General features: G+C 36.9%; 3 protein-coding genes and 1 long non-coding RNA gene across 4 annotated transcripts in view; 2 read left to right on the top strand and 2 right to left on the bottom strand.

Moving 5' to 3' along the window:
- Positions 1 to 11,384, top strand: part of LOC122657902 — a 12,108-nt gene extending 724 nt beyond the window's left edge. The window contains exons 2-3 of the long non-coding RNA XR_006332388.1: positions 2,781 to 2,784; positions 11,290 to 11,384. This is a non-coding gene — a long non-coding RNA (uncharacterized LOC122657902). The remainder of the gene's footprint in view (positions 1 to 2,780; positions 2,785 to 11,289) is intronic.
- LOC122657884 (pentatricopeptide repeat-containing protein At5g47360-like) lies at positions 3,998 to 5,585 on the top strand. The gene has a single exon (XM_043852684.1). The coding sequence runs from the start codon at positions 4,075 to 4,077 to the stop codon at positions 5,515 to 5,517; it is 1,443 nt and encodes a 480-aa protein (XP_043708619.1). The 5' UTR covers positions 3,998 to 4,074; the 3' UTR covers positions 5,518 to 5,585.
- On the bottom strand, positions 7,077 to 16,532 carry LOC122657865 (ferric reduction oxidase 7, chloroplastic-like). The gene is made up of 9 exons (XM_043852663.1): positions 16,212 to 16,532; positions 16,010 to 16,118; positions 15,723 to 15,917; positions 14,715 to 14,949; positions 12,256 to 12,583; positions 11,927 to 12,176; positions 10,987 to 11,239; positions 10,441 to 10,879; positions 7,077 to 7,415 (listed from the first exon to the last, which is right to left on the bottom strand). Exons 1-9 carry the CDS (start codon positions 16,441 to 16,443, stop codon positions 7,246 to 7,248), a joined length of 2,211 nt encoding a protein of 736 aa, XP_043708598.1. The 5' UTR covers positions 16,444 to 16,532; the 3' UTR covers positions 7,077 to 7,245.
- Positions 16,533 to 23,862: 7,330 nt separating this feature from the next.
- On the bottom strand, positions 23,863 to 24,375 carry LOC122657640 (E3 ubiquitin-protein ligase ATL23-like). Its single transcript, XM_043852445.1, has one exon. The coding sequence runs from the start codon at positions 24,373 to 24,375 to the stop codon at positions 23,863 to 23,865; it is 513 nt and encodes a 170-aa protein (XP_043708380.1).
- Positions 24,376 to 27,151: the final 2,776 nt, after the last annotated feature.

Raw genomic sequence — 27,151 nt, forward strand, 5'->3', positions numbered from 1 at the left:
AAACCCCACTCCTATTTTAATGCCTGGAAACTCTCACTCTCTCACATGCACGGCTTACAATGCCGTGTATGAAAACTGTCCTCGTTTCCTTTTTGGGAAAAGTAGCTAATCATGTAATTTTCTCTTTGTTCTGCAACCTTCTTTTGAATTGCTCATAACATATGTTTTGATTTTCTATTTTTCCTCCATAGTTTTTATTTATTATTTAATAAAATAATGTATATGGTGAAAGATTTTATGCATGATCGTGCACCCTTCAGCCATTGAATATTTGAATGGAGGTGAGGGATTGAGTATTGTACACGATTATGCTCATCCAACGGTTGAAAGCACGACCATGCACCATGCATGGCCGTGCATAAAACGTCTCCTCTAAATAAAAATATCTCCAAGTCTATTAAATAAAAAACTCCAAAAAAATAACAATTTTCAAAAATCTTTGCTTTTTCTTCTCGATTCAAATTGTAGGGTTTCAAATTTCAATAAATGCAGGTATGATGGAGACCGATCCCATGCCCGATTTCAGATTTTTAAACCTTGATTATACTCCATATGTAAGAGTATATGTCACATGTACCAAATACATATCGATATCTTGTGTTTGAAAATTTGCCATGAATGGATGATCTGAATTTATTAGGTAATTATCCAAAAATAATTGTAGGTGAAATTTTTCCTTTGAATTTTGCCATTGCATTATGGAATCTATGGGCATATCGAGTTGTGCCACGTGTAAGGGTGATGGTGGCACATCCAACCATTGGATGTCGAGGGGATGGTACAATTAAGTCACATGTCAAAATTTAAACTCAAATCCTATCATATATATATCCTCAAATAGTGACATGCATCCTTTATGTGGTTCAAATGCTAGCATGCACTGTCTCAATAATCTAGGATTTAAGTCATTAATGGTTTTGTAGTTCTGAACATTATCGATAACCAATGATTCAAAAATCTTGTAAATCTAGCTACAAGAGGCAACTTTTCTTCATTTTCATGCACTTTTGGTGACCACAGAAAAAAGTAAATAGCCAAAAATCAAGATCTTTAATCATTTTAGCTGATTCTTATATTTTTTTAAATATGGAATAATGGACTTGAGGATTTCCAATCAATTCCAATTCCAATTCCAATCAACTGATTCACATGAATCAATTCAGATTTTCATCATTCCAAATACCTCTATAGGTGTATTTGAAACTTATAACCTTCTTTTGATTACCCCACGTCTTATTTCTAAAAGTCCTTTTAAGTTAAAGGTTAAATAAATGTTTTCAAAATATTTTGAAACTAACTTACCAATATGTCATTATGTGTCATTGTCTTGCACATTTTTTCGAGTATACATGTGAAATTGTAGGATTTATCTGCATCTTGTTGTCATTAAGGTGGTGAAGTTATAAGTTATAATTATTTTTTTTTTTATTGTCCCTTGTCTTATACCTAAAAGTTATTTAAATCAAGGATAAAAATACATTTTCAAAATAAATAGAAAGTGACTCACTTTCAATGTATGTCATTGTTCATGTGCAATGACATGATCTCCTCGAATAGAAAAAGAAGTTTATTATACGAAAAAGGCAAAACAGGAAGGTTACAATCTTATTGTAACCAACTTTGATGACAACAAGATTTTCCTTATACTTAAAAGGTAAAAAAACAATATTTCAAATTATTTGACCCCATAAGGGGTCTCAATAAGAAAATTCTTTTTCTAAACCATGTATACTAGCACAATTGCCAACTTATTAAAGCATAAGTTGTAACTAATAGACCAATTCACAAGAGTTGGTGCTAATTAATGATGATGTTAGCCCCGAAGAAAATTGTTCACAATGTTACTAATAGCAATTGTTTGTTATATTAATTGGAAAATTGTTTTAGAGTGTCTGCTTTGCTCAAGGAAACCTCTCAATAAGCGTCAAATATTTATGTTTGTATAATCTTATGTACAAAGTTTTTTTTGTATTTTTTACCTCAATTTCTTATTAATATATTTTTATTTTTACAAGAAAACCTGAGATTCTAAAAAGTAGCAAGTTTTCCTTTATCCACGGTGATGGGAATCCATTCACCGCGGGATGAAGGATGGGCACAAATGAGTATCAAGGGGTATTTTAGGAACATACTCTCCTATAGGGGTTTTGTGAATTCTAGGATAGTGGTTGAACCTTCACCGAGCTGTCATCTCTACAAATACATTATTTCCTTACTCTCCATAGGAATTTCATATCCCTTGGAGTAGGTTTATTCCACTAATTACACATTGGGCATTAAATTATGAGGTAACCAAGAAACCATTTTCTTCCACTTTTCCTAATGATTGTCTCATCTCCTATCAATAGATTTATTATGATGATTCCATGTCAAGAACTAGAGTCCTAGTTTTATTTTTTATTTTTCCCATATAAAATGTGTCTCAAGATTTGGTTTTTTTTTAAATAATAAATAAGGAGGCTTGAACCATTAACCAATCCCTAATCACCAACAACCACTACTAAAAAGATGAGATGCCTCCCATGAAAACATTTATTCATTTGGAAGAAATATGAGACTTAATTAACTAAACCAAGGTTAGGTAATTTATCCATCAAACTAAATAAATTGTTGTTTTGCAGCTTGTAATAACCAGTGAGCAGAATTACATTGGTAATTCTTAGGACCATGTTCAACCTCAACGATTCTACATATTTTTCATATGGGAGAAAGAATGTCACCCGATCGTGCTAGACACACTGTCCCTGCACCCTGACACACTGACCATTAATAAACATTAGCAAAGTATCCATATTACTAAAGGAATCTACACCCATGGGCATATCATAATCACTTAGAAAGTGACAATTTCGTGTTTGATATTTGCATCAATATAACAAAACAAATTTCCCAAGCATATACCGCTCACCCGAAGCATATTCTTATCTTGTTCCTTAGGCCCTACCTTACATCAATATAACAAAACAAATTTCCTAAGCATATGCGACTCACCAAAAGCATATTCTTATCATATATATACACCAAAAATAAATCATTCAATCAATGGCTGCTTTGCCTTTTTCTTATCAAACATAGGCCATTTATTTGCACTTACTCTTAGTATAAAAAAACCAATCTTAGTGTGAATCAAGTGAGATTTGATTTGTAGAGGTTATTGTTGTATTCACTTGGTATAAATTTACCTATTTTAGAGATTTGGGAATTGAGTTGACAAACTTAATCAAACTTGTGAGAAGTTGTGTTGAAGAATTTGATCCATTTACTCGATTGGATTTGATAGTGAGCCAAGGAGAATTATTGGATTTGTTGTGATTCATTGGAAATAACGTGTATGGGTTTAATTGACACATTCGGGAAGACCAATCTTTAATAGTGGAAAGTTAAGAGTGAGGAACTCTTGAAAGTGGATGTAGGTCAAGAGGAATGAATCACTATAAATCTTTGTCTCCTTTTATTTGTGAGTGTGTGTATATATATATTTTTTTACTCTTCCAAGTTTCCCTTCCCTTCCGTGAAAGAGTTGAAAGGTTACTCAATTCATCCCTTCTTAGATTGTTATATTGATCAACAACTATTAAAAGGCGGAAATCCCATGGGGGGCAAGGCGATTTCCAGATGACTGGACAATAATGTGTCTAAGCATAGGAGCCACGATAAGTGCATAACCGATTAACGTTCTTTCTCCCATTTTGTATATATCCTAACGTCACGAAAGAAAAAGGGCTTACGAGACAATTTTACAGTTATTCGGTTGCCTTTCATTCAAGGTTTTAAAATCTGGAATCAAGTGTGGAATCGGTCATTGGTGATTCCGATCCGGATTGTGTCGGAATTGGCCCGAACGGTTCTCAAGAACCTTAGAATCAGCTCCAAATCTAAAAAACAAGGAATTTTTAGGGGTTTCTTAGTGTGAGTCGGCCGTGTTAGATCGGTGGAAATCGGCATCGGTCACAGCCGATTCACCATCCGATTCCCGTTTTTGAAAACCCGACTTTCGTTAAAGCTTTAATTTCTGGCAAGGAAGAAAAAGTTCAGTAAAACCCTAGAAGCCACTTTTTCGTTTCACCACTGTTAATGGCTGTCCATTCCATTTTGCGTTTTATATCGATGTCATACGGTTTCAGAAATCCAAGATATATTATTACTCAGAAGCGCATGCTTGGGAGTAATTCTGCTGCTGATAACTACTGGAATCTCTTGCAGAAAAATGATTCTGGATCAAGTTTAGAGAGAAATTTAGGAAAACTTAATGGCAAATTAGATGCTTTGTGTGTCGAAGATGTTCTGCGGAGGTGCTCCTCTGATCGAGCAATATTAGGTCTGAGGTTTTTCATCTGGGCTGGCCTTCAATCATATTATAGACATAGCAGTTTGATGTATAACAAAGCTTGTCAATTATTTGAGATTGATCGTAAGCCACAATTGCTGAATGATGTTTTAGAAATTTATAGAATTTGTGGTTCTTTGGTTACTGTGAAAGTGTTTAAAGTGATTTTAAATCTCTGTAAAGAGGCAAAACTCGCAGAAGAGGCTTTAGGGGTATTGAAGAAAATGGGAGAGTTTAATTGCCGACCTGATACTTCTTCATACAATGTTGTTATTCGGCTCTTCAGTGAGAAGGGTGATATGGATGTAGCATTGGAACTAATGAAGGAGATGGCTTTGATTGATCTCTACCCTGACATGCTAACTTATATCGAGATGATCAAGGGTTTCTGTAATGTGGGTAGGTTTGAGGAAGCTTGTGGGCTTTTCAAGGTTATGCACAGTCATGGTTGTGTTCCAAGTGTTGTGGCTTATTCTGCATTGCTTGATGGGTTTTGTAGGGCTGGTAATATGGAGAGAGCACTGCAGTTATTGGGAGAGATGGAGAAAGTGGGTAGTGATTGTTCACCAAATACAGTTACATACACATCTGTGATACAGAGTTTCTGTGAGCAGAGGAGGTCAACAGAGGCACTAGGGTTTTTGGATCGAATGATAGCTCATGGATGTCGTCCAAATCGAGTTACAATTAGTACTTTGATTAAGGGTCTTTGTATGGAAGGTTGTATAGAACAGGCTTACAAACTTGTTGATAAAGTGATTGTGAATGGTAGTGTTTCAAGTGCCACATGTTATAGTTCTCTTGTAATTTGCTTGCTGAGGATCAAGAACATAGAGGAGGCAGAGAAACTCTTTAGAAAGATGTTAAATAATGGAATGCAGCCTGATGGGTTGGCTTGTAACTGTCTGATGAAAGAGATTTGTTTGGAGGGAAGGGCCTTGGATGGATTTGGTTTGTACTGTGAAATGGAGAAGTTCAATTCTCTAGATTTTGTTGACTCTGATTTTTACTCAGTTCTTTTAGTAGGACTTTGTCAAGAAAATCATCTGTTGCAAGTTGCAGAGGTTGTTAATGCAATGATCAAGAAAGGGTTTCGACTGAAAAATCCTCATCTTGATGTTATGGTTGAATGCCTGGAGAAATCTGGTCAAAAGGAACTTGCTGTGCATCTTGCAACTGTTGGAACATAGGGTTGGGGTGTGGGGGGTGGGGGGTAGAACAAGATTTTTAAGGTTCTCTCTCTCATTGTCCTTGTACCTGTCTTCCAAAGTTGTTCTTTCTCTTGCCCTTTTATAAAACTGTATCTTTTCTCTTGTATGTATATTTGGTGTTTGTTACCTCTATGTCCTTTTTTGGATTGTTCTAGTATACCTGTATACTCACAAATGAAGTTGTGGAGTATAAAGAGTAGAGTTTAGAGTAGTGGCATAAGGTATTAAAATGCAGCTTTCCAAGTCTTGGGATTAATTTTCTTTGTAACCATATTTCCAAGATAGTAATATCAGAATGATATATATTAACAACCTCATCACCCAATGGTCCAAACTTCTAGTTTTAACGATCTAAATGATTGGATTGTTTGTGTAGGCATTGGTCACTCAATTAATAGTTTTCTTAAGAACCTCCAAGCATTAGGGTCTGAAAAATCCAATCACAATCTGATTGTCTAGTCCAACCATCAATGGAAACCTTAGGATGTAATGTATATGAGCTAAACAGTTAGGATCTTCTTCCAAGAAAATGTTGTTGTAAATATTTTATAAATTAACTTTTGGTAAACTCATAGAATATAAGAACACATTTCTAATATATTTTATGGGAGAGGGTTCCCCACGCTGTCAGTATGGGGGAATCTCCAATGCCAGCCATGCCACACCAATGGAGGCACAGGAAATAGTATCATTTACATGGAACCCATATAGTAGAGAAGACGCGAGAAAATAATAAGAAACCCCATTGTGAGAGGGAGTATGATACATTGATCCATGGGAAAATTTGTTCTCATATTTTATAACAGAAAATACTATAGAAAGAGTACCTTCGGCAGTGGATGTGAAGTTTTTTCAAGGGGTATTGTGGGGGGGGGGGGGGGGGTTGCTCTCAAGACCAAGTATGCGCACACCCTCTCACAAGCCAATGGGAGCATGGAAAGGAACACCGCACAATTTTCTCACACTTTCCCTCATTCTGACACTGTCTCCTCCTTGATATTCTATCCCCAATTGACTAACTGTATGGTGTCCCTTTCCATGCTCCCATTGGCCTCCTGTGGGTTGGAATCCCATGCCAGCAGTGTGATCCCCTGCCCATAATATATAAGGATTAAAAAAAAAAAAAGATCTTGGGGAGAGGGGGGGGGGGGGAAGTTGTCCCCTTGCCCCCTAGTTGCGCGTGTCTTTTTTGTGGGAGTGATAGTTCTACCCGGCTAAATGGTCTGAAAAAGGGTCCGTGGATGCTAATATAACTTAAACAATTGAGAATTGCTACTTCTTGTGAGCATCTTGTCCTTTGGAGTGCCAACATCAGGGAGTCAACTCAGTAATGTCCAATCCCCTTGGATTTGTTAGATTTCAGATTGTCATATTACTTTTGCAGTTGATATGACACTTTCTTGATCATTGCTACACCTGAAAATTTTACACATTACTTTGATATGATACTTTCTTGCAATTTGTTCCACATGGAAGATAGTATATTAGCTTGACCAGTAGTACATAGGTACTGGTTGTTACAAACTTACTATAGATTATGTGTATAGACCTACAATGATGACCTTTCCTTTACATTACATACATATCTTTTTCTTTTTTACATATGACTCATATATAATAAGTCTCAAGTCCATATTGTTCCAATGCCTAGTGAACATCGCAGGCATTTGAACTACTGAATACAATATACAAGAGATTAAATGTTGGCTACAGATCGAAGCTGTGGCTGTTAAAGTGGAAGAGAGCTTGATTGCGCCTTCCTCTTAGGTTCTGTGACCTGCACTCCCTGGCAACGCTTGCTTGAAGAGTTGGAGGACCACATACAATGACACCGACGTCAACACGACCCCAACGTTCAGAAATGGAATCAAAGATTTCTGAGAAGGAAATTGAAAATGCAGGTTAGCCAATACATCCTCAGCTCATGCACAAGCAAAGATAGACTTGAAGAGCTTTACTATAACATATTAACTGAATAGTCTAGTTCATATGTTATATGTATATTTATATTATAAGTAGCATTTAGTCACAAAAGTTAAATCCAACAAATTTAAGACAAACAGTATATGTTGTATGCATTGATAACTAAAGCCTCTTCACCGATGTAATGGTTAAATGAATTTTTAAGATAAAACTTCTTTGACATTCAATTTGAGCCACTGTTTTGGATAAAAATGAAACCAACCCCATCATATCTCATATTATATTTGCTCTTTTCGTGTCATGCATTATCTAAATATATCTTTGTTACTATGGCTTCCGAAAGATTGAGATGCTGGTTAAAGATTCACGTCACAAACACAAAATACTTAGACATGACAGCTATGAAGTTGATGAACTGTACTTATATAAACTGACTATCCTTGACATCATGTTTCTAAGAACTAAATTGACATGTTGTGTCTACAGTCCCATAGTTGACTCACAACAAGTTTACACTAATAATCAATGAAATAACAGCTCAACTTGAAATAGCCAAGTCCCTGCAAAGCTCTGAACCAACGAGTTCATATCATATTTTATCTTTGCAAACATGGGTTCTTAATTGTGTTTTCTTAAAATATAACAGATATACAGAAGCAACAGATTCATGTACTTTGTGGGAACTACAAGCACAGATATAATCTGTAACATTTCAGAGACATTTATAGTAATAGATGGAAAGTTTTAGATATGATGAATTATTTAAGAAACCTCATTTGAATTATCAGAAACATAAATTTTGGCCACAACATAAGGTATTTTAGGAAGACTTTTTATCCTATTCCTATGTATGAGACTTCATGAGTTAGTTTTACAAAGTTATACTCAACAATCACTTACAGAATGAAGTAAAACTACAAAAGTAATTCAACTTGAAATTTTGAAATAATTAAAATTTCTTTATCTTTTGGATGGAGCTCAAGTGGTTTGTGGGATAAATATGAGTTTGTTCTCTAGAACAAAACATTGGTTTATATAACCATGCTTATGTGTATGAATTTCGATGTAGACTTGACTCAAATAGTTGAACTATTATAATTCTTTTGAAAAAGTAAGGGAAAACTGAAATAGTTTAACTCAAATCTAGTGAATGAATATAAGAAAAAAAAAACAGTCCGGGAGTGTTGCCTACGCCAGCACCCTCATGAGTCTATCTCTCTCCTCCCCATATGAAAAGACACCTCTGCCCCCTTTCTTTGAGGATGAGAGAGATAGTAGACTCATGGGAGTGCTGGCATAGGCCACACTCCCGGACAGAAAACTACTTCCCTGAATGTAATTATGGTACAATATTTGACTTGAAAAAACAAGTGGGAGATTCTTGGAGTTTTGCTCTATCACGTCAAATGATTTTTATTTAAAATAACTTATTCTCTTCTTATCTGTGCTTTCTGGACTCTATTATACTAGAGAGCTGTACAAAGAAGGGTCTAATGCTCAAAAGAGGCAACCAGAAGAACCTAGACTTCATTATTTGTAGGCCACTACATGTCTTATCTCTAATGACTGCCAAAGGTATGCTTATTCTATTTAAGAGACACAGAATCAGACCTCTATCTTTTCTATGCTTCCCTTTTGCCAATCTGGTTAGGAGAAAATTATAACCCACATAGAGGTGAGATATATCCCTGCTGCATTTTTCCGCCTTTCTCGGAGTTGGGAAAAACTAACCTTTACAGGGAAAGGAAAGATCTTATGATGCTTACCCCTGGAGCAATCATCTGGTACCTTTAGAAACCAGAAATGATTGAGCCTTTAATGGTTGTGTTGTGCTGATGCATGTGGTGGAGCAGTGGTCTATAAGGTTAAACAAAATATTACTTGTTGGAACTCTCAGGCATTAGAATTTTGTCCTGTTAAAAGCTCTGACATCAGATCTCAATGGGACACTTTCTTTTTTCTTTTTGGTATACTCTAGAATTCCTTCTGTACAGGGTTGGGAGGTTCTTGCATTGAGGTTTTGGTAATTCACATGTCTTTGAATTGCATCGGAGTCATCAGACTTCATGTCTCAGTATCTCCCACTAGAGTCATGAAAATCGAGTCGCAGTGTTACACCTCTTTCTAGCATTCATAACCTTGGGAAATAATTGTGTTCCTGTCTCTAGAGCTAACGAGTGGACATGAGAATTCTATTCCCAACAAATTTCCTCCCTTCTGAGTGTAGGAAATGATTTCTTTTTCTCTCTTCCATTTCAGATTCTCTCTGTTCCTCTGAGATGCCTTCTTGCCCTTCACTTGGCTGTCAGCCTGTCATATGGTAATCTACCCTAAAAATTGAGTCGTCAGCATTTGGTATCTCCACCGCCAATTTTCATGTCTGAAAGGGCTTCTTCCTTGAGCACTAAAACCCCCTAACAGCAACAGAGGAATATGGCCTAATGCTTGTCAAGCCAAAGCATTTAACATTTGATACTCTCATCCTGTGTGAACTACATCTCTGCTAAATTTGCCGAGATAAGTATTCAACATTATTTCACTGTAGCAAATTGACCTAACTCCTCAGACATGAATCTCTAACAATTTTATTCCTATAGTCCCCTCAAATTACAACATAAGAACCTGACTTCATTTGCATAATCACCTGATATCCTAGACTCTACTAATTGTGCTATTTATTTGATCCCAAACACACAAAAAGAACAACAATCATCCAGCATCCTAAAATGCATTTCCCTCACCAAACTTCTTGCTCTGCTTGGAGTATTATTAGTGAGGTGTTCCTATCCTCGATTCTCAAAATAATCCAGTGGTCTCCTCTTCATACCAGAATGGTATAGTATCATTTAATGATGCAATACTAGCACCATATCATCTGACATTGTTAGATATTCATAAAACATGGTTGTCTATGATTTTAACAAGCACAGTGATGCTCATGAATAATTTGAATAGAAGTAAAAAAATTCATAGTATTACCTTGGAAGTCTGGTCGGTGGCCATACCAAGTGGTACTCAGTCTAGCAAGTTTAGGTTCTTCCTGAGAGGAATCAGCATGCTTCATTAGTGGCTCAGTAGCCTGCTTGATGCCTTTCTTTTCATCATCAACCATGTGATTCTCATCGCCCAAATTTATTTTCTCCCAAAGATTCCACAAGACGACAACCAGACCCCCAAATATGACTACACTTGCAATCATGGATACCACAAATAGAAGTCCTTTGAACCACCATGAAGTTATTTGAAAAGGCTTTATGTAAAATAAGTCCAGCAAACCGATTAAGATGATAAAACCAATGGACGACAAAATAAAATAAATTCCAGACCAGATTTTATTTCCTGTACCAACCAAGACAGACATGCTGCTTCCATTGACAATCTTGAAGGAGTTCATGCTCTTAGATTGTGTACCCTCTTCCTGCAATTAAAAAGTAGAAGCTAATAGATTATATTTATTAACATCATAAAATAAAATAATTTGTAGAAGACCGCATAATGAAAGAAATTAAACTCCTTTTAACATACCAATGGAGCCTCTGATTCTTGTGTAACATAATTTTGAATCTCAAGCTGCAGTTTATCTGTGAAGGGACCCATTGACTCAACATCAAGTGAAGAAAGAAGAGAAAGTTCCTTAGATTTTTTCACAGCCCATATGACTAAAACATTTCTTGGCAGACAAGGTTTCTTCTCCTTGATACGGTGGAGAATATCACTCAAGATAGCCAAGAATGGTGAGATACCAATGCCTCCTGCCACTAAAATAAGGTTTTCATACCTAATAAAAAGAAAATGTCAGCCATGTGATTTCACAAATAAAAACACAAGCAATGACCAGTCATCCATAATCTAGATGCACTTAATGTAAGAACAAATCCTCTGTTCCAAACTTCAACATGTTAAAAATTTTCAATACCTATGATGAAAACATTATGCCATTAAGATTTCACCATGAAAGAGCAACTTGAGATAATGCAAAAAACAATACAAATTGGCCAATTGTGAGTAGTATAGGCTGGACTGTGTTGCACCCCCTACTTCCAGATGATTCATAAATTATCAGCAACTGTGTTATCCAGGAAGATACCCAATAAATAAAAAAATAAAAATGTGTTATCTAGGCATAGCCATTTAAGTATTGTTTATCAATTCATGGTTCCTAGTATTAGACCAGCTAAACCTCCAAATCTTAGGGCCTGGCATGACATCAATCCTTAAAAGTATAATATCCACGTCATATATAGTTTGTTAAATTAATCTTTGCTACTTAGTTTTCAAATTTAGTGTGAAATATGCAGATTTGGTTGAGCCATACATATCCAACATGCATCCCATGGTCATGCCATGAACCTGTGACTAATCATCCCGACATGGAAACCCAGGAGTATGAGAAGGGTCTGTGTGAAATAATACACTGCCAGCATCTACTATGCATCTGAACATAATCTCAAGATATGAAGCATACATTAGGTGATACGCTGACTCATGCCCATAGGGGCCCTCAACAGAAGTTGTTAACCTTGGTCGTTCACCCTCCCGAGTATCTAAAATATTATCTCTCAGCTTCTTTGTCCATTCCCCAAGAACCTTAATGAGAACTGAAAGATGCTGACTACCATCCAAAGGACTAGAAGAAACGCTAAAAGGATGCCACTGCAGCAAAGATAATTCTCGCACTTGAAGGAAGACAAAACTGAGAGCATTGTACTGCAAATCTACACTGTCAAAGGCAGAAATTAGAAAATATATAGTAATACAGTTAGTATTGACTTGCATGAGGGGAACTAGTATTACTTCTTGGCTTTGAAAGCACAAATTCCACTGTTCCACATGGAAGACACGTGGCTGAAATTACATCAACGGCCTTTCTTGATTGGCAGAATCTCAGAAAGCGATCAAGAAGGAAAAGAAAGATCCCTCCAGCAGCTATACAGAAGATGAAGTCTCCAACATGCAAAGCTAAGAATATGACAAATACAACATATAGTTGATGTGTATAGAAGAACAGTTCAAAATACTGTTTCCTCACTGGATTTAGTGATGTCACCCACATCAATAAACCAGCAGCAAGGCTGATAACCCCAGGAAGAACGGCTACACCAATATCTTTCCACTTCAACAACTGCATGAGAAAAACCAATATAATATCTCTCTGTAGATAATCAATCATTTGGGATGAATCATGTAAAGATACAATTGACATTGTTAATGTCATGACATTATAAAGGAACCTGCCCAACCTACCCTCCCCCTAAAACTATGTATCAGTCAGATCAATATAGCATAGAAAGTGATGTCAAAGAACAGACCAACTAAAGTGTGTCCTTAAGATTGAATTCACTCACCCAAAACACCAAATGGCATAATGTCCCAAAAAAATTATGTTCATAAGCAAAGATATGATTTTGGATTGTCTTTGAAAGAGCCCCTGATTTTCTTTTACAAAATCTAAGAGTTAATTCTTTTTATGAGTTTTCTCTTTTAATGTTCCTTTTCCTTTAAAGCTTTCTATATGGTTAAATTATGCATTCTTATATTGCACATACCTGCGTCTATATCTCAAGCAAAAATTTCTGTTTATTTTTCCTTTTCTTTCAAACCATATTCTTTATTATAAAATGTGACATCAACTTCTTAGACCTTCAATCATATTTTTTTGAAAAAAAAAAGTTTCTATACTATTTTTCCTTCCTGCGTAACTTATTTTCATCAATTTCAGAGGCAAGTCCCCCTGCCATTCAACTCAGACATTTGCTTCTTCTCAAAAGTTCACTTCATTCAAATCTATGTTCAAATTTTGAAACTCAATTTCTTAAGACCATTTCACTTTTTTCCATTCAAATTCTAACCTTTCTAAACCTCTTTCCTAATTCTGTTGACTACTTGAAACTCCTCTATTCTTATAATCTGAAACTTCTTATTTGATTTTTCCCTCTTTTAAACATATCTAATTTTGACCTTCCATTACAATTTTTCTCTACACAGTTGGTTTGAAATAGTTCTGTTTCATGATTTCATTGTATTTTAAAAAAGGGAGAATGTTCTCTGTGCCGCAGCGCAGCCTGCGCCTAGGCACATGAGCAGCCTGTGCAGGGGGGCAGGGTGGTCATTGCACCCACCCCCATGTGCCTGGGCGCAAGCTGTGCTGCGGCACAGAGAACAGCGCCCCTTTAAAAATTGCATAATGACTTCAATTTCACCTAGTTACTTGTTTTCCGTTCTGCTCCAAATCGTTAAACCTAAAGGCAATAGATTGATGTTTGTCAAGCACAATATTAGGTAAACATTCTTAGTGAGAGATAGACTTGGGTTTTGAACAACTTCCTTGGTCAATAAACAAACCCTTGAATCCATTGTAGACCTTCTGTCTTGGATTCATGGAAATCAAAATTTCCCTGGAAACAAAATTTTGGTGGCTTACCTCATCCAATTCAAATGACAGTTGGTCACTGTAAAATCTAAATAATACACAAAGGTCCTAAGACTAGATTTCACAATGTGACCAGACCAATAAATAGTCTGTTTTCAAGAATAGTGTCAGTATTCATTAAAAAAGGAAAAGGTTAGGCCCAATTGGTCCTGCATCGTGATGTAAGGATAAAACTTTTGATCTCACAATCCTACTCCCTTCGCTTTTCTTCTTCCATGTATCCAATTTCCCTTCAGTTCTAATCTACTGAATCCACCTAATATATTAGTCACATTCATGGTTTGACTAACGAAAAGGTAGTGTTTGAGATTATATGCTCTAGTCAGGTAATTACTATCATTAGTTTTTGAGCTCTTGCTAACTGCACGGCCCACCTAGGAAGGGCTTCCTATGGCCCCCAATATCTGCCACATGGCAGTTTGGATGGGGACCAAATTTTGTGGACAGGTCCCATTCTCACACATCAACTTTCAGCCGAAACGGATATTGTCAAGTGGCAAAACAGAGCTTTGAAATACCAAGGTGATGAGAGAGTGCATGTGGAAAAAATGAGAGGCATTTGATTGAATTACACCCTGAAATTTGATACTTTAGTAACTTAGACCATCTACTCTCTATCCAATGGTTGCAAAAGCCACATCATCTTTCCACGAGGAAAAATGAGAGAGGGTTATGGAGGAAGCCCTTTCTACTTGGGCCATGTGAAAGCCTTTTCGCCTATAGTTTTTTGTGCATGGGCATAGCAGCATAACAATAAATAAAACTTAAATTAAACTGTGGATAATTATTGAGTATTGACATGAAATCCACCATAATAACTTACTTCATCCAGGAGGCGGCCCCGCATTGCCCATGCAATCACATAGCATGCTCCATGTAAAGTAAAGATCATCATTGTAAGATGCCCCAACCAGACATGATATTTTGTAGCATGCTCAAAAGGAATATCTATGAGGCGGAGAAGAATTGACCCCCTTGCAACGGGTAGAAATAGGAATGCTAAGCAAAATATCCCAATTGTACCAAAACGAAGCCCCGACAGTTCCAACATCAATAAACTGAAACAGTAGAATTCTTAAAGTTATCAAGAAAGCTGAACTGAAAAATTGCAAAAACGCAAGATAAAAGCCACACCAGAAAAAGAAAGAGCAATATCTCTATAAGCATGTAAATCAGCTTCGTTTGGGGATAAGGGATAAAGTACAACCTATGCCAATACTAGAAGCATATCCACCAAAAGATGGAGAGAAAACAAGATAATGGTGATTACACCATACAAAAAAAAGTCAGATGAAGCACTGCACCTTGTTCTTATTTAGTTCTTTTTGTTAGAAAGCTCCTAGTCGCTCAAAAAACATTTCCTTTGGAATATGAAATATTTTTTAATAAAATAAATGACTTTTAGTGATGTACAAAGCTATAGCCCATCAATGGTACGAATAGAAGGCATGCTAGAGATGTACAAAGAGAAGCTTTTCTTTGCAGTTAGAATGTAACATCAAACCTATGGACATTCCGACAATGTAAAGATACTCTAGCTATTGAAGAACTGCTAATATACTTTTTTGTATTTGACGGCGGACTGTTAATATCTACGATAGCCAGTCTTTCCTTTGGGTAATGCTTGACAAATCAGAAAGCACCATTTGATAAATCAACATGGTGATAACTACGATATGGTCTATATACTAAGTACAAATTTGGACAACAATCCTTTAATCTGGAACGAATGACAATCTCAGATCATCATCAAGATAATGTCTTTCATTGAAATTTAGACCAAAACAAACCCTAATTAATCCAGCATAAGAAAAGATCTATTGAAGTATACCTTCTCTCTTTAGAAGGTAAATCAAACTTAGATAGCAGATTGAAGTTCTGTATAGTGTAAGCAGAAGTAGCCCAGAGAACATATGCTGCAAACAGGATAATTCCAATGAATTCAGCAGCAGAAACAACCCCGAATGGTCCATCCACGAGGACAGGAAATGTCCACAAGCGAAACCTAGGAAATTTAGTCTTCTTCCTGCAGATGAAGTGAAACAGAAAGGTCATTATGTAATTTCCACGTTATAGTAAATAATTATGAGATGAATTCAACAAGACAGGATTCCATACCGACTAATGACATATTCGTCAAGTTCCTCTTCTCCAGAAGCAAGTAGATACACAAATGACAGAAATGCAATAAGAAGAATTGGGCCACTGAATAACATAAATATACTTCCTGTAGTTTGCAAAACAATTTAAACATTACATCACTACATAGTCAGCAGAAATCAAACATAAATAGAATAAAGAAGAGAATGTAACAGCAAACCTGAAACTCCAAATAGGGTTCCACTGGTGGCCTGAATCCCTTTCTCGTAGAGTCCCTGCATGAATTCAGCTGGGAAGAGAAAGATAAGGACAACCCAGGCAACGAAGAGCACCAACATTACAACTTTGAGTAACCATTTAACCAAAGGCACCAAGAAAGGTGTCTTCTTGAGATAACCAAGCTTGACGTCTTCGCTTGAAAGAAGGGGTTGGAGAGCTGACTGTTCATCCATGGATAAGAATAAGAAGAAGAATAAGGAAAAGAAGAAAGGGTTTCAAACTGAAATCAACTGAACATTCCTTATCCTTCGTTCTTCAAACAAACAGTTAAGTCTGATCAATAATCCCACCATGGCAGCCCTATAAATATTGTGTGACCTATGTAAAACCTATCTGAATTCGTGGAACCCACCATGACCACATAGATATTATGAGAATTTAAGGATGAAAAAACAACAGAATTTAGATGAACAAAACTGAAAATACCTGAACCATTTTCAAGCTTTCTGATCTTTGATGTACCAGGATAATCTCTTCCAGGCAATTCAGCCTGACCCACTATGCTGTAAATTGTTAGATTGATTAGCTATGAATGAACACCCACCACACCCCTCCAACCGTACTGAAGAATCCATTAGTATCTAAAAAGAAAAAAAAAATTCAAGGACCTGAAAGGGACTGAAAGAGGTCTTTGTGAATATCCATCACTCATTTCTCAAAGCATCTTATAGTAAACATCAAGAAAGGAGGCCCACCCAGATAATATCCCACTCATCCCACTCATCTCACACATCATATCAGAGGTAAGAACAAGAAAACGAAAAAAAAGAAATGGTTTCAAAGTGAAAATCAACAATTGAATAGTCGTTATCCTCTTTAGTATTCTTCAAACACGCCGCAGTACAGTCTGATCAATCAATGTACAACCAACTGTAATTGATTTGCGTTGTATTCCCAATAGCATGGCAGCCCTACCGTGTGAATTCGTGGACCACATATAACTATTATGAGAATTTAGGAATGAAAAACAACCGAATTTTGGATCAACAGAACTGAAAAAAATTTCATGCTTTCTGATCTTTGATTTACGAGAGTAATATATTTCACGCAAACCCCTCCAACTAACCGTTGAAATCCATGAGTAACTTGAAGGACAGACATGAAAGACGTCATTGTGAATTTCCATCACTCAATTTCTCAAAATATCTTTCACAGTAACCATCAAGAAAGGAGAGCCACCCAGGTAACGTCCCGCTTAACCCATATTATCATGATATCCATATATGTAAATTAAAAAAAAAAAAATAAATAAATAAATAAAAAAAGATATTCAATCATAATTGAAAAATCGAGATTTGATTACTCGAATCATGACAGGCTGGCAAGTTTTAGTCGTTTTCTTTTTTAAACTATAAAGTCGATTCACATAGAAATTAATGTCGTTTTCTTTTTTAAACTATAAAGTCGATTCATATAGAAATTGAATTGATATGCAAAAATGCATATTAAACACAGCCTAAATTTGTATTCTATAACATAAGAAACCCTCGACTACTCGGCTCCCTTCTCTTACTCAATGTTACAAGCTCAAAATGCATTAATACGTAAAGATTTTTAAAGATAGAAAGAAATCAGAGAAATATTTACAAACAAAATAAAAATGAAAGACAAATTTACCGAAAAAAAAATTGGAATGAAAGACATTTTTGTGAATTTCAGCCACTCATTTCTCAAATATCTTTCAGTAACCATCAAGAAAGGAGAGCCACCCACTACGGCAGTACCATACTACTTTACCATATTATCATGGATTTCCATATATCTTTACCCCCAAAAAAAATGGATAGGAAAAAAGAAAAAATAAATTTGTCAACGCTCATTAATACTTAAAAACATAAGTACCTTAACCCTGCCTGAGCGTAAGAGTGATTTGGAACTGAACCGAGAACTGAATCGGATATGAAAATCCATACTCCAGTTGAATCTATTTGGTTTGATTTGATTTGGTTTCAATTTTGGAATTTAGTTCTTACATAGTTTGATTCCGATTCTTGTACTTAATTTATATACCATAATGGGTTAATCTTTTTGTAACCAATCCGATTATAACAATGTATTGTAACCGGACTTATTTGTCCATCCAACACTATTTACCAACTGCTTGAGGTAAGGGTTTTTCTGTAACTTTTCCATTTCTCCCTCCCCCACCCTAAATCCCCTTCTTCTCTGTCTCCTCCTCCCTCCTCTCCCTCTCCCTCTCCCCTCCCTACCATCGAATTCGGATATGTTGATTGATATTGACAACACAGCCACTCCGACAGTTCAACGGCCCCTCCCATTCTCGACCCTCTTCGTTGATTTCTTTGAGACCCATCGAATCGGGTATCATCATTTTCTTGAAGGGCGCTTCTACTACTTGATTTGGATTTCAGATGTTGGTTGGATGACGATGAGAAGAACCCACAAAACTTTGAGATTCCAAGAACCGGTGGTTCCATCGCATTAACAACTCATCAATTGCTTGTTTGGACCATGGATTGAGGTATTGGTATTGGATCGAACAGATCAGGTATTAGTATCAGATCAAGGATAAAATTATAAAATATCTCAATTTTAAATGAAAAGTAGGGATAAAATTGACCAATCCGGACTAATACCAAGATCTCAATCTCCCCTTCTTCCTTGAACAAGAAGAATGTTGCCATGTCTCAATCCAATACAAGAGAGAGAGAGAGAGATGGTATAGATAAATAGGGAAAAAGAACTCTGTCCAGGAGTGTAGCCTACGCCAGTATTCCCATGAGTCTGTTCCCATGAGTCTGCCTCTCTCTTCCTCATATGAAAAGACATCTCTGTCCCCTTGTTTTAAGGAGGAGAGAGACAAACTCATGGGAGTGCTAGCGTAGGCCATACTCCCGAACAGAAAACTACTTCCTAAATAAATAAATGACTTTGTGATTGGGTGAAAGAGAATTGAATATCACATTGTTAAGCTGCCTACGCAACCTAGATAGGGATTAAGTCAAATGTATTTAAGAATAAATGTATTAATGTCAAAGCTTTGATAATTAAGTTCCATTATAGTCGGGCAAAATAAAATTGTTGAAGAAAATCTCATCATTATTCAGCCGAGTAAAATTTTACTAGGTCGTAACAGAGCTTAGGACTTGACCCCAAAGGAAGGTAAAGGCTCAAATATGTCCCAGAATCGTCCAATTATACCTTAATTATTTTCGAACGTTTAGTGTGAGTGCTATCGTGGCTTCATCCCTATTCTACCCTCTCCTTGAAAAATGATGATTTCGACACTCTATCTTCTACTGGGAAATGGAATTATGTTATGCAAGGAAATTTATATATGGCAAGAGATCAATGCTTGGTCATGTAGCACCTACACTAGCACGGGGCCAATAAGAGCACACGCAATAGCATATGTTTAGATGGAATTTTTTTATTTTACTAAAGTTGAATGATTATTTCGTGCACTATTATGTTTGATCATAGGACCACGCAACCAAGCAATGTTCTTTTACTTTTATATACATATTTTCTTAAAATGAGTCTTCTAATTCTGCCTTATTTTTAAACCCTCAGAGTTGCTATTGTGGCCTCATCCCTATTCTGTCATCTCCTTCATAAATGATGATTCCAACACTCTATGTTCTAGTGGGAATTGGAGTTATGTTATATTATGCTGTTCTTAAGTTTAAAAAAAAAAAAAAAAATGTTGTCGTTTCCATTTTAATTAATTGTTGTTGTTGAATTTTTTTCTTCTCAAGCAGTGGCCACTGTTCGATGCACTTTAAAGGTGCAATGGACAATGCACTATACTTGAGAAAATGAAAATCCAGAAAAATTATAGTGGTACCAAACTCATAGCCCAACCTTGCCCTATTATATTTAGTGGGGTAGACCGAAGATTTTGCAGGGGATTAAGTCCCCTCTCATTACAATTGCTCAGTTCCGAATCGGATCTGGATAAAATGAATACAAAAATCAAATCGGTTGGACAAGATTTCACTTAGATAATCATTGATAATCTAATGTTGCGTAGTTGGAAAGAATACAGAAAATTAGTATGGTGCATGATGGGAAAGAATATAGAAACTAAATTAGTAATTAATTTTGCTTTTGATGAGAAAAAAACTAATAAATAGTTGTAGTAACATTTTTTGAGTTATTCAAATTTTGTTGTCGAGATTTAATGAAATTCCAGGGTAGAATTAAAAAGAAAAACAAGTTCTGAATCACGTTAAGTTCTATTGTTAATATAGTTGTTTGGTAAATTATATGGATCTCCCTTGACGAATGGTTAAAACCCCTACCCTTGTGTTTTTAAGAAGTACTGAGACATCCTCTACTTATAAACTATTTCACACTTAAAACCCAACCATTAATTCTATTAGTTGCTAACGATAGGAGTTTTGAATAATTTTTTTTATCATTCAACCTTTGAGAGGGTAGAATTACATATTTATCCTTTTATTTATCAATAACAATTTAATATAAAAGGTGAGACCCACCAATACTATTTTTTATTTTTCTTCGATCTTCTTCTTCTTGCAGTGATGGATGCGTGGCAGGAAGGAGGGAACTGGAGCTGAGCCACGCCGGCGAGGAGAGGAGAGGGAGAGCCAGAAAGGAGAGCTGTGCACACATGGTCGCTGCTGCGCTGCACGATGACACCGCAGCGTTGCAGTGCACTGGAATCGGAATTGGGTATGGGATCGGTCTTAATCGATACCGATCCGGATCACCTTGTATTGATGTAGATTGGACAAATTTACCCTTAATTTCTATTACAAAATGGATTTTTTGACTTTTTTATCCTTTATCCGTATCGAGCCATTGCTATGGACTGAGGACTTCCAATACCTGTAGAAATCAAGCGGTTCCGCCCATCAACTTAGGAACCCTAAAACCATGGTCCTCATGTTATTGGGGTTCCAGATCTCGTACAACTGGACAAGGTTGGTTGCTACGTACCTAAGAAGCTGAACATCATATTGACAAACATGAGTGGGAGGCGAGTTGGGATCCCGTTCTCATACGAGAACTGGATCCCGCCTCTGAGAGGTGAGGCGGGATCCCATTCTTGTTTGAAAATGGGTGTGAGCCGCTCAGATGGTATCCACCATGAGTGGGTCTCACATGGTTGATGCCATATGGGTGGCTCACACCCGTACGAGAATGGGATCCCGGCCAGCTTGTGGGAGGTTGACAGTTTAGCAACTTTGTTCAACACTTTAAGGCAGAAGTTTTTATGTACGGCCTGCATTAATTATTGTAAATATCCATTCAAATTAACCATAAAGCCCCCACACTCCTATTGAATGAATGATGCATGAAATCTACCTAGTACGAACTCTTTTCCCACACTTTAATTAAGGCATATATTTGAGTGGGCTTTTGGGCTTCTGGAAGCAATAAAGGCGGATCAAAAAAGCATAGAAACTAGGGGCAGGCTTCTGGGCTTATATATATATATTTTTTAGGTAGAAAGCTTCTGGGCTTATAGATTGCAGATGATAAAGATTCCAAAACTATGCCTTTACCAAATTGTACTCTTAATCTGTTCTTGTGGAACACAAATCAAGAATCAAGAGTGTTATCAATTTCGCCTAGTTGGATTCACCTTCATACTTCCCAACACATGGTGGCTTCTCATAAGGCAGATTATGGGGCTTTTAGTGGTGGAAAATGCGGGGTCAATGAAAATAAAATATAGGAGAGAAAATGCTACTTGGTCGTGTAGTCCTTGCGTCAACACGGGTACCAATGGAATCGCATGCCCAAGCATCCAATATGGGGGGCGGGATGGTCATTTCACTACCCATGTGTCTAGGCATAGGGGTGCGACCAAGAGTCTTCTTTTTCTCATAAAATATTCATAATCTTCAACATAGAAGCCTGATTTTCTTTTTGGTTTGTTTGTTTGTTAGTGATCAACATAGAATTAGCCTGATGAAATTCCCATAATTATATTTGTACAAAAACTAACTAAATTTGGGGTTAAAGCTGGGCATGTTGGCGTTGTGCGTAGTCTAAGTCTACCTCTCTCTCACCCCTTGTGAAAATTGACCCCCTTACCCTCCCCCTTCCTACGTTTTCTATTCGGCACAAGCTTTAGCTCAAAAAACCAACGGTGTATCCAACCTACTCGCCTAAATTTTATATGGTAGTTGAAAATAAGTATAGTTTTTGAATCGTCATACTTTTCAACTAGAACCTAAGCAATTGACTTGAAAAGTGAAGTAAAAATTTGTTACTATTTTGGTTCCTTTTAGGCATCACTATGCCTACCGAAGTATACCGCTTCACTATTTGCCGCTTGACAGTACATGGGTTGGTCCATGTGATAGATGACCCCACATATATCACAATTGCCAAATTTTAATCCAAAGTTACTGAAACTCTAATTCAAAGTTTTGATAAAATTACCAAAATCCCATCAAACGGAGATGAATATAAATTAAAAAAATGACATCTCTTATAATTTTATGTACTTATTATAATCATTTTAAACTGAAATCGTACCAATGTGACATTTGCGTGATCCTTTATCACATGGACTAACACATGTAATGTCCTATGGCAAATAGTGAAGCTTATACTTCACTAAGCATAGCGACGGGAAAAGAAAACCCTACTATTTATATGTTGTTGAAGTAATTATTAAAATATTGGCAGTATTGATTAGAAAATATTTTTATCTAATTTTTTTTTTTTCAACTTTATAAAATTTACATTTTGCTAGATAGGACCCAAATAATCTCTAGCCATAATTTTATCACAATTTGCACTTAATGGTAGTGGCACATGGAACTAGTCAACCATGACTTGAAATTGTTAAAATAAGAAAGAAATGAAAACAGAGGAGACTATGTTGGCTTCAAGTTATGCAATCCAATCCATCATTGTTCACCTTCTCTAAATCATCCCCCCCACTTTAGCTCCCCTCCCATCTATAAAGACCAATCACCCTGCCCCAATTGATCGGGTCCAACCCTCATAATAAATCAGGTCTACATTTTCCTTTTTATGTTATAAAAGGGGATGGATCTGCTGAAGTGTAATAGCAAAATTTTTTCCATGAGTCTCGATCCCCTCTACTGTAGACAAGCACCCCATTTTATCTCACACCGTCCATGAGATGTGGTCGATGTGACCTCACACCCCATGGCCGGTGTGAGATAGGGTGGGGTGGTTGGGGAGCGGAACCTAATTAAGGGGGATGAGAGGGAAAATTACTTGTGAAACTAAGGCTCGAAGCCAAGACATCATGAGGCCTAAGCGCATGCCGCACTATCCCATTCCAGCTGCCTCGTCCACAAAAATTAATGTTACAACGGGAGATGAGTCTGGATCCCCCCTACTAAGGATAAGCACCCCTATCCTATCTCACACTGTACTTGGGATGTGGCCCCACACCCCATGGATGGTGTGAGATAGGATGGGGTAATTAACCATTGGGGGATGAAAGAGAATACTACGTGTGGAACTAAGGCTCGAAGCTAAGACCTCATGAGGCCTAAGCGCATACCACGCTAGCCCATTCCAGCTGCCTCGTCCACAAAAATTAATTAAAGACAATGGGAGGGGAGGAGAGAGAGAGAGAGAGAGTCAAATTGTATGAATCATGAAGGAATACTTCAAACCATAGCAGCACAAGATTCAAGTTGAGTAGTGACCCGGCAAAGCGGACAGGTTCGTGACAATTTTAACCAGCGGTTCAGGCAGAACTCATGAAATCTATGGTTGCACTCTGGCACTAATTGCCATGATATTGCCTCCATTTCTGCTTCAGCTTCTGCCTCTGCCTCGATCTTGACCTCGACCTCGACCTCGGTTTCCTCCAAGCAAATTGGGCACTCTTGATTTGCCATGACTTGCTGATGCTGTTGTCTTGGCTGCTGCTCAAAAACTCGAAGTGGAAGAATGGTTGGTGTAGCTGAAGTACTAGTTGAGACAGAAAATTGTCTTCGCCTTCGGAAGTCTAAGATTGCTACATGGAGTGTGCACCATAATAAGCAGTACAGTATGGGCAAAAGAGTAACAAAAATGAAGATTAAAGCAGGGGCTTGGTAAGTCTGGTACATGAAATTTTTTGAAGATGATGGAGGAGAAGCTATGGGAGGGGTAACTGGAGATGAGGAGATGAACATGGCCGGCTTTGAGCTGCTGTTCTGTAGGAAATAATTAACCGGAACTAGACACCACTACTGTACTTTCGTTTGGTTTCTTCTCTGCTCAGGACCTTCCTTTTGGAAATTTCATGGCATTTTTAGCATAGACTTGACTTGGAAACAGAGACATGTTAGTCAATGAAAAAGGATGATGTGGTAGGTCATCAACTAATCTCTTTGGGTGAGGGAGTGTGGCTTCTGCACACGTATGAGCCATGAGCCAATGAGAGTGCGTGCGACAGAATCATGAGGGTGGGAAAGTCATTTCACCCACTGATCAGTGTCTCTCACATAATTATTTTTCCCTTTAATAATTTATTCATATATATTCTGGTAATGACAATAGGTAAATCCGTTTTTGGTGAAATTAAAACATTACCAAGCAATAAGATATGATGCATTTCTTTAACAACCCAAAAAAAAACAAAAAACAAAAAATTTGGTGTAACCAATATGAGAAGTGTTTCTCATTCATTTAATTTTTTGGTGGTTTAGATGACTACTTAGTCAATGCCAAAATACCACCTAATATACAGTTTGTTTTTCTTTGTATTTTTTGTTGTGTTTTTTTCGAAAAGGAATTGCTTTCAGCTTAAATTAAGGAATCATTGCTCATACTTGTGGGACCATAGGATAGAGTAAATCCGACAGTACTAGTACTCCATTAACAAATTGATTGAACAAATAAAGAACTGGCGGGGGCTTCCCTTATTTTGGACTTGATAAGGATGGTGGTTTTGATATTCAGTGGATTCGATGTGAGTGGGTTTGGAGGGTCTTGGACGGTACTTGTATAAGGATATGATCTGTGCTCATCAACTTCATTTTTCTCTCTTCATCTTTTTTATTCAATTTCTTCTACTCGTCTTCTCTCTTTTATTTATTTATGGGAAAAATAACTTTATCCAGGAGTGTGGCCTATGCTAACACTCCCATGAGTCTATATCTCTCTTTCCCATATGAAAAGATAGTTCTACCCCCTTATTTTAAGGAGAAGAGGGATAGACACATGGGAATGCTGGCTAGGCCACACTCCCGAACAGAAAACGACTTTCATTTATTTATTTATTTTTTCTATCTTTCTTTATTCAATTTTGCTATATTTTATTTTTTTAATTTAACTCACCTCCTTTTCTTCGCCGAAGCCAACGCCTCCGCCCCAACAATATCACCGTCCTCTCATTTTTTCAATTTTCATTCAACTAAATGTGAGTAGAGTGAAGGGACTTCGAACCATGGAAAGAACTTGTTCGAAACTTGTCGAAATCACCGAGTTAACTCGGTTTCGCAGGTTTTCGAGACGAGTTAAATGGGTGATTTTAAAAAATCTAGGGTTTTGACCGAAATTCGATGGTTTCGATCAGTTTCGATTGAGAGGTTCGCAATTTTGTAATTTTTGACACTTATGCCCATCGAAACTTGGGGAAACCTGGTTCGAAACCAATATAGATTCTCAAGTATGCTAGTAATCAGACTAGACACTTTGCCTATTATCATTTAAGTAAATGATTTACTTAAGATATTATTCATAAATAAGCGAATACCCTCCTATTTGAATCAAATAAAAATAGTTAAAAAATCAAATTTCAAAAATAAAAAAACCAACCCCTCAATTCAATAACAAAAATTGGATTTTTTATGATAGAAGCAATTTTCAACTTTCTAATGCTGGGGTTTTTCTCAAATCTAAAAATTCCATAAATCTTAATATGATAAAATATTGCTAAAACCCAAAAGTGTGGTAAAATATTCATTTGTTTTGATGTTCAAAAAAATATTTTCATTCAGAGCGATTTGACAGCATTTTCGTATATCAAATTAAGTTTGACCGATACATAATTCCTTCAATATAAACCAGATTTAAGCAATATTGGACTTGTTGGAAAGCTGTCCAAACAAAGCTTTCTAACAAACCCAAGATTGCTTAAATCTAATTTATACTGAAGGTATTTTGTTCCGGTTAAACCTTATTCGATACCATATCCAAGAATAATATACAGTATCAAACTTGGATCAAAATCACAAGTATTATTTTTAATGTTCTCAATATGAAACTAATGCATGGATTGTATTTAAAATGTCAAAACTAGGTAGCACAACAAGAATCAAGGCAAGGCGGTCATTTCTCGCCTTGTTGTGTGTTGCGTAGCATGGCAGGACAAGACAGCTCGACAGTAGAGGATCTGAATCCGCTATTGATGATGATGATCACTTTCCTCCCTTCGATCCTATTATGCATGCATGCTCATCTTCATCATGTCAACAATTTCTGGCATTGGGAGATCATCAACAAGGCCCCCTAACCATCTCCCTCTCCGGCTGCAAGCCTGCAATACCCTCCCATTCCCCTCTCCCTCCTCCTCATCCAGCTCTGTTTCTCCCTTTTTTTTTTTTTTTTTTTTTTTTGGGGTAATCAAAAGGTGCTGATATGTGTTCATCGTACAATTGCATATTGGCCGGTGGCTACCATATGGCCTTAAAGGGAATCGGTTGGATCGGCCGGTCATTTCACTTGGTCTGATCCACATCCACCTAACCCCGATCTGGATCGGTCGTGGTCGGCCGATCCCGATTCTTTATTCCAAGCAAGGGAGAAAGAATTCCTACACCTGCGAATTTACAGAAACGACCCTGAAATGCTTTATTCTGCCCTCTGTTGATCGGGGCAGAAAATGATTTCTTTCTTTCACCAGCGGTCAAGCGAACATCGCAGCGAATTTGTTGTAGCCTTGTAGGTACTCAATGGTGCTCTCTT

The sequence above is a fragment of the Telopea speciosissima genome, chromosome 1, assembly GCF_018873765.1.
Source record: "Telopea speciosissima isolate NSW1024214 ecotype Mountain lineage chromosome 1, Tspe_v1, whole genome shotgun sequence".
In the NCBI taxonomy this organism is placed as follows: domain Eukaryota; kingdom Viridiplantae; phylum Streptophyta; class Magnoliopsida; order Proteales; family Proteaceae; genus Telopea; species Telopea speciosissima.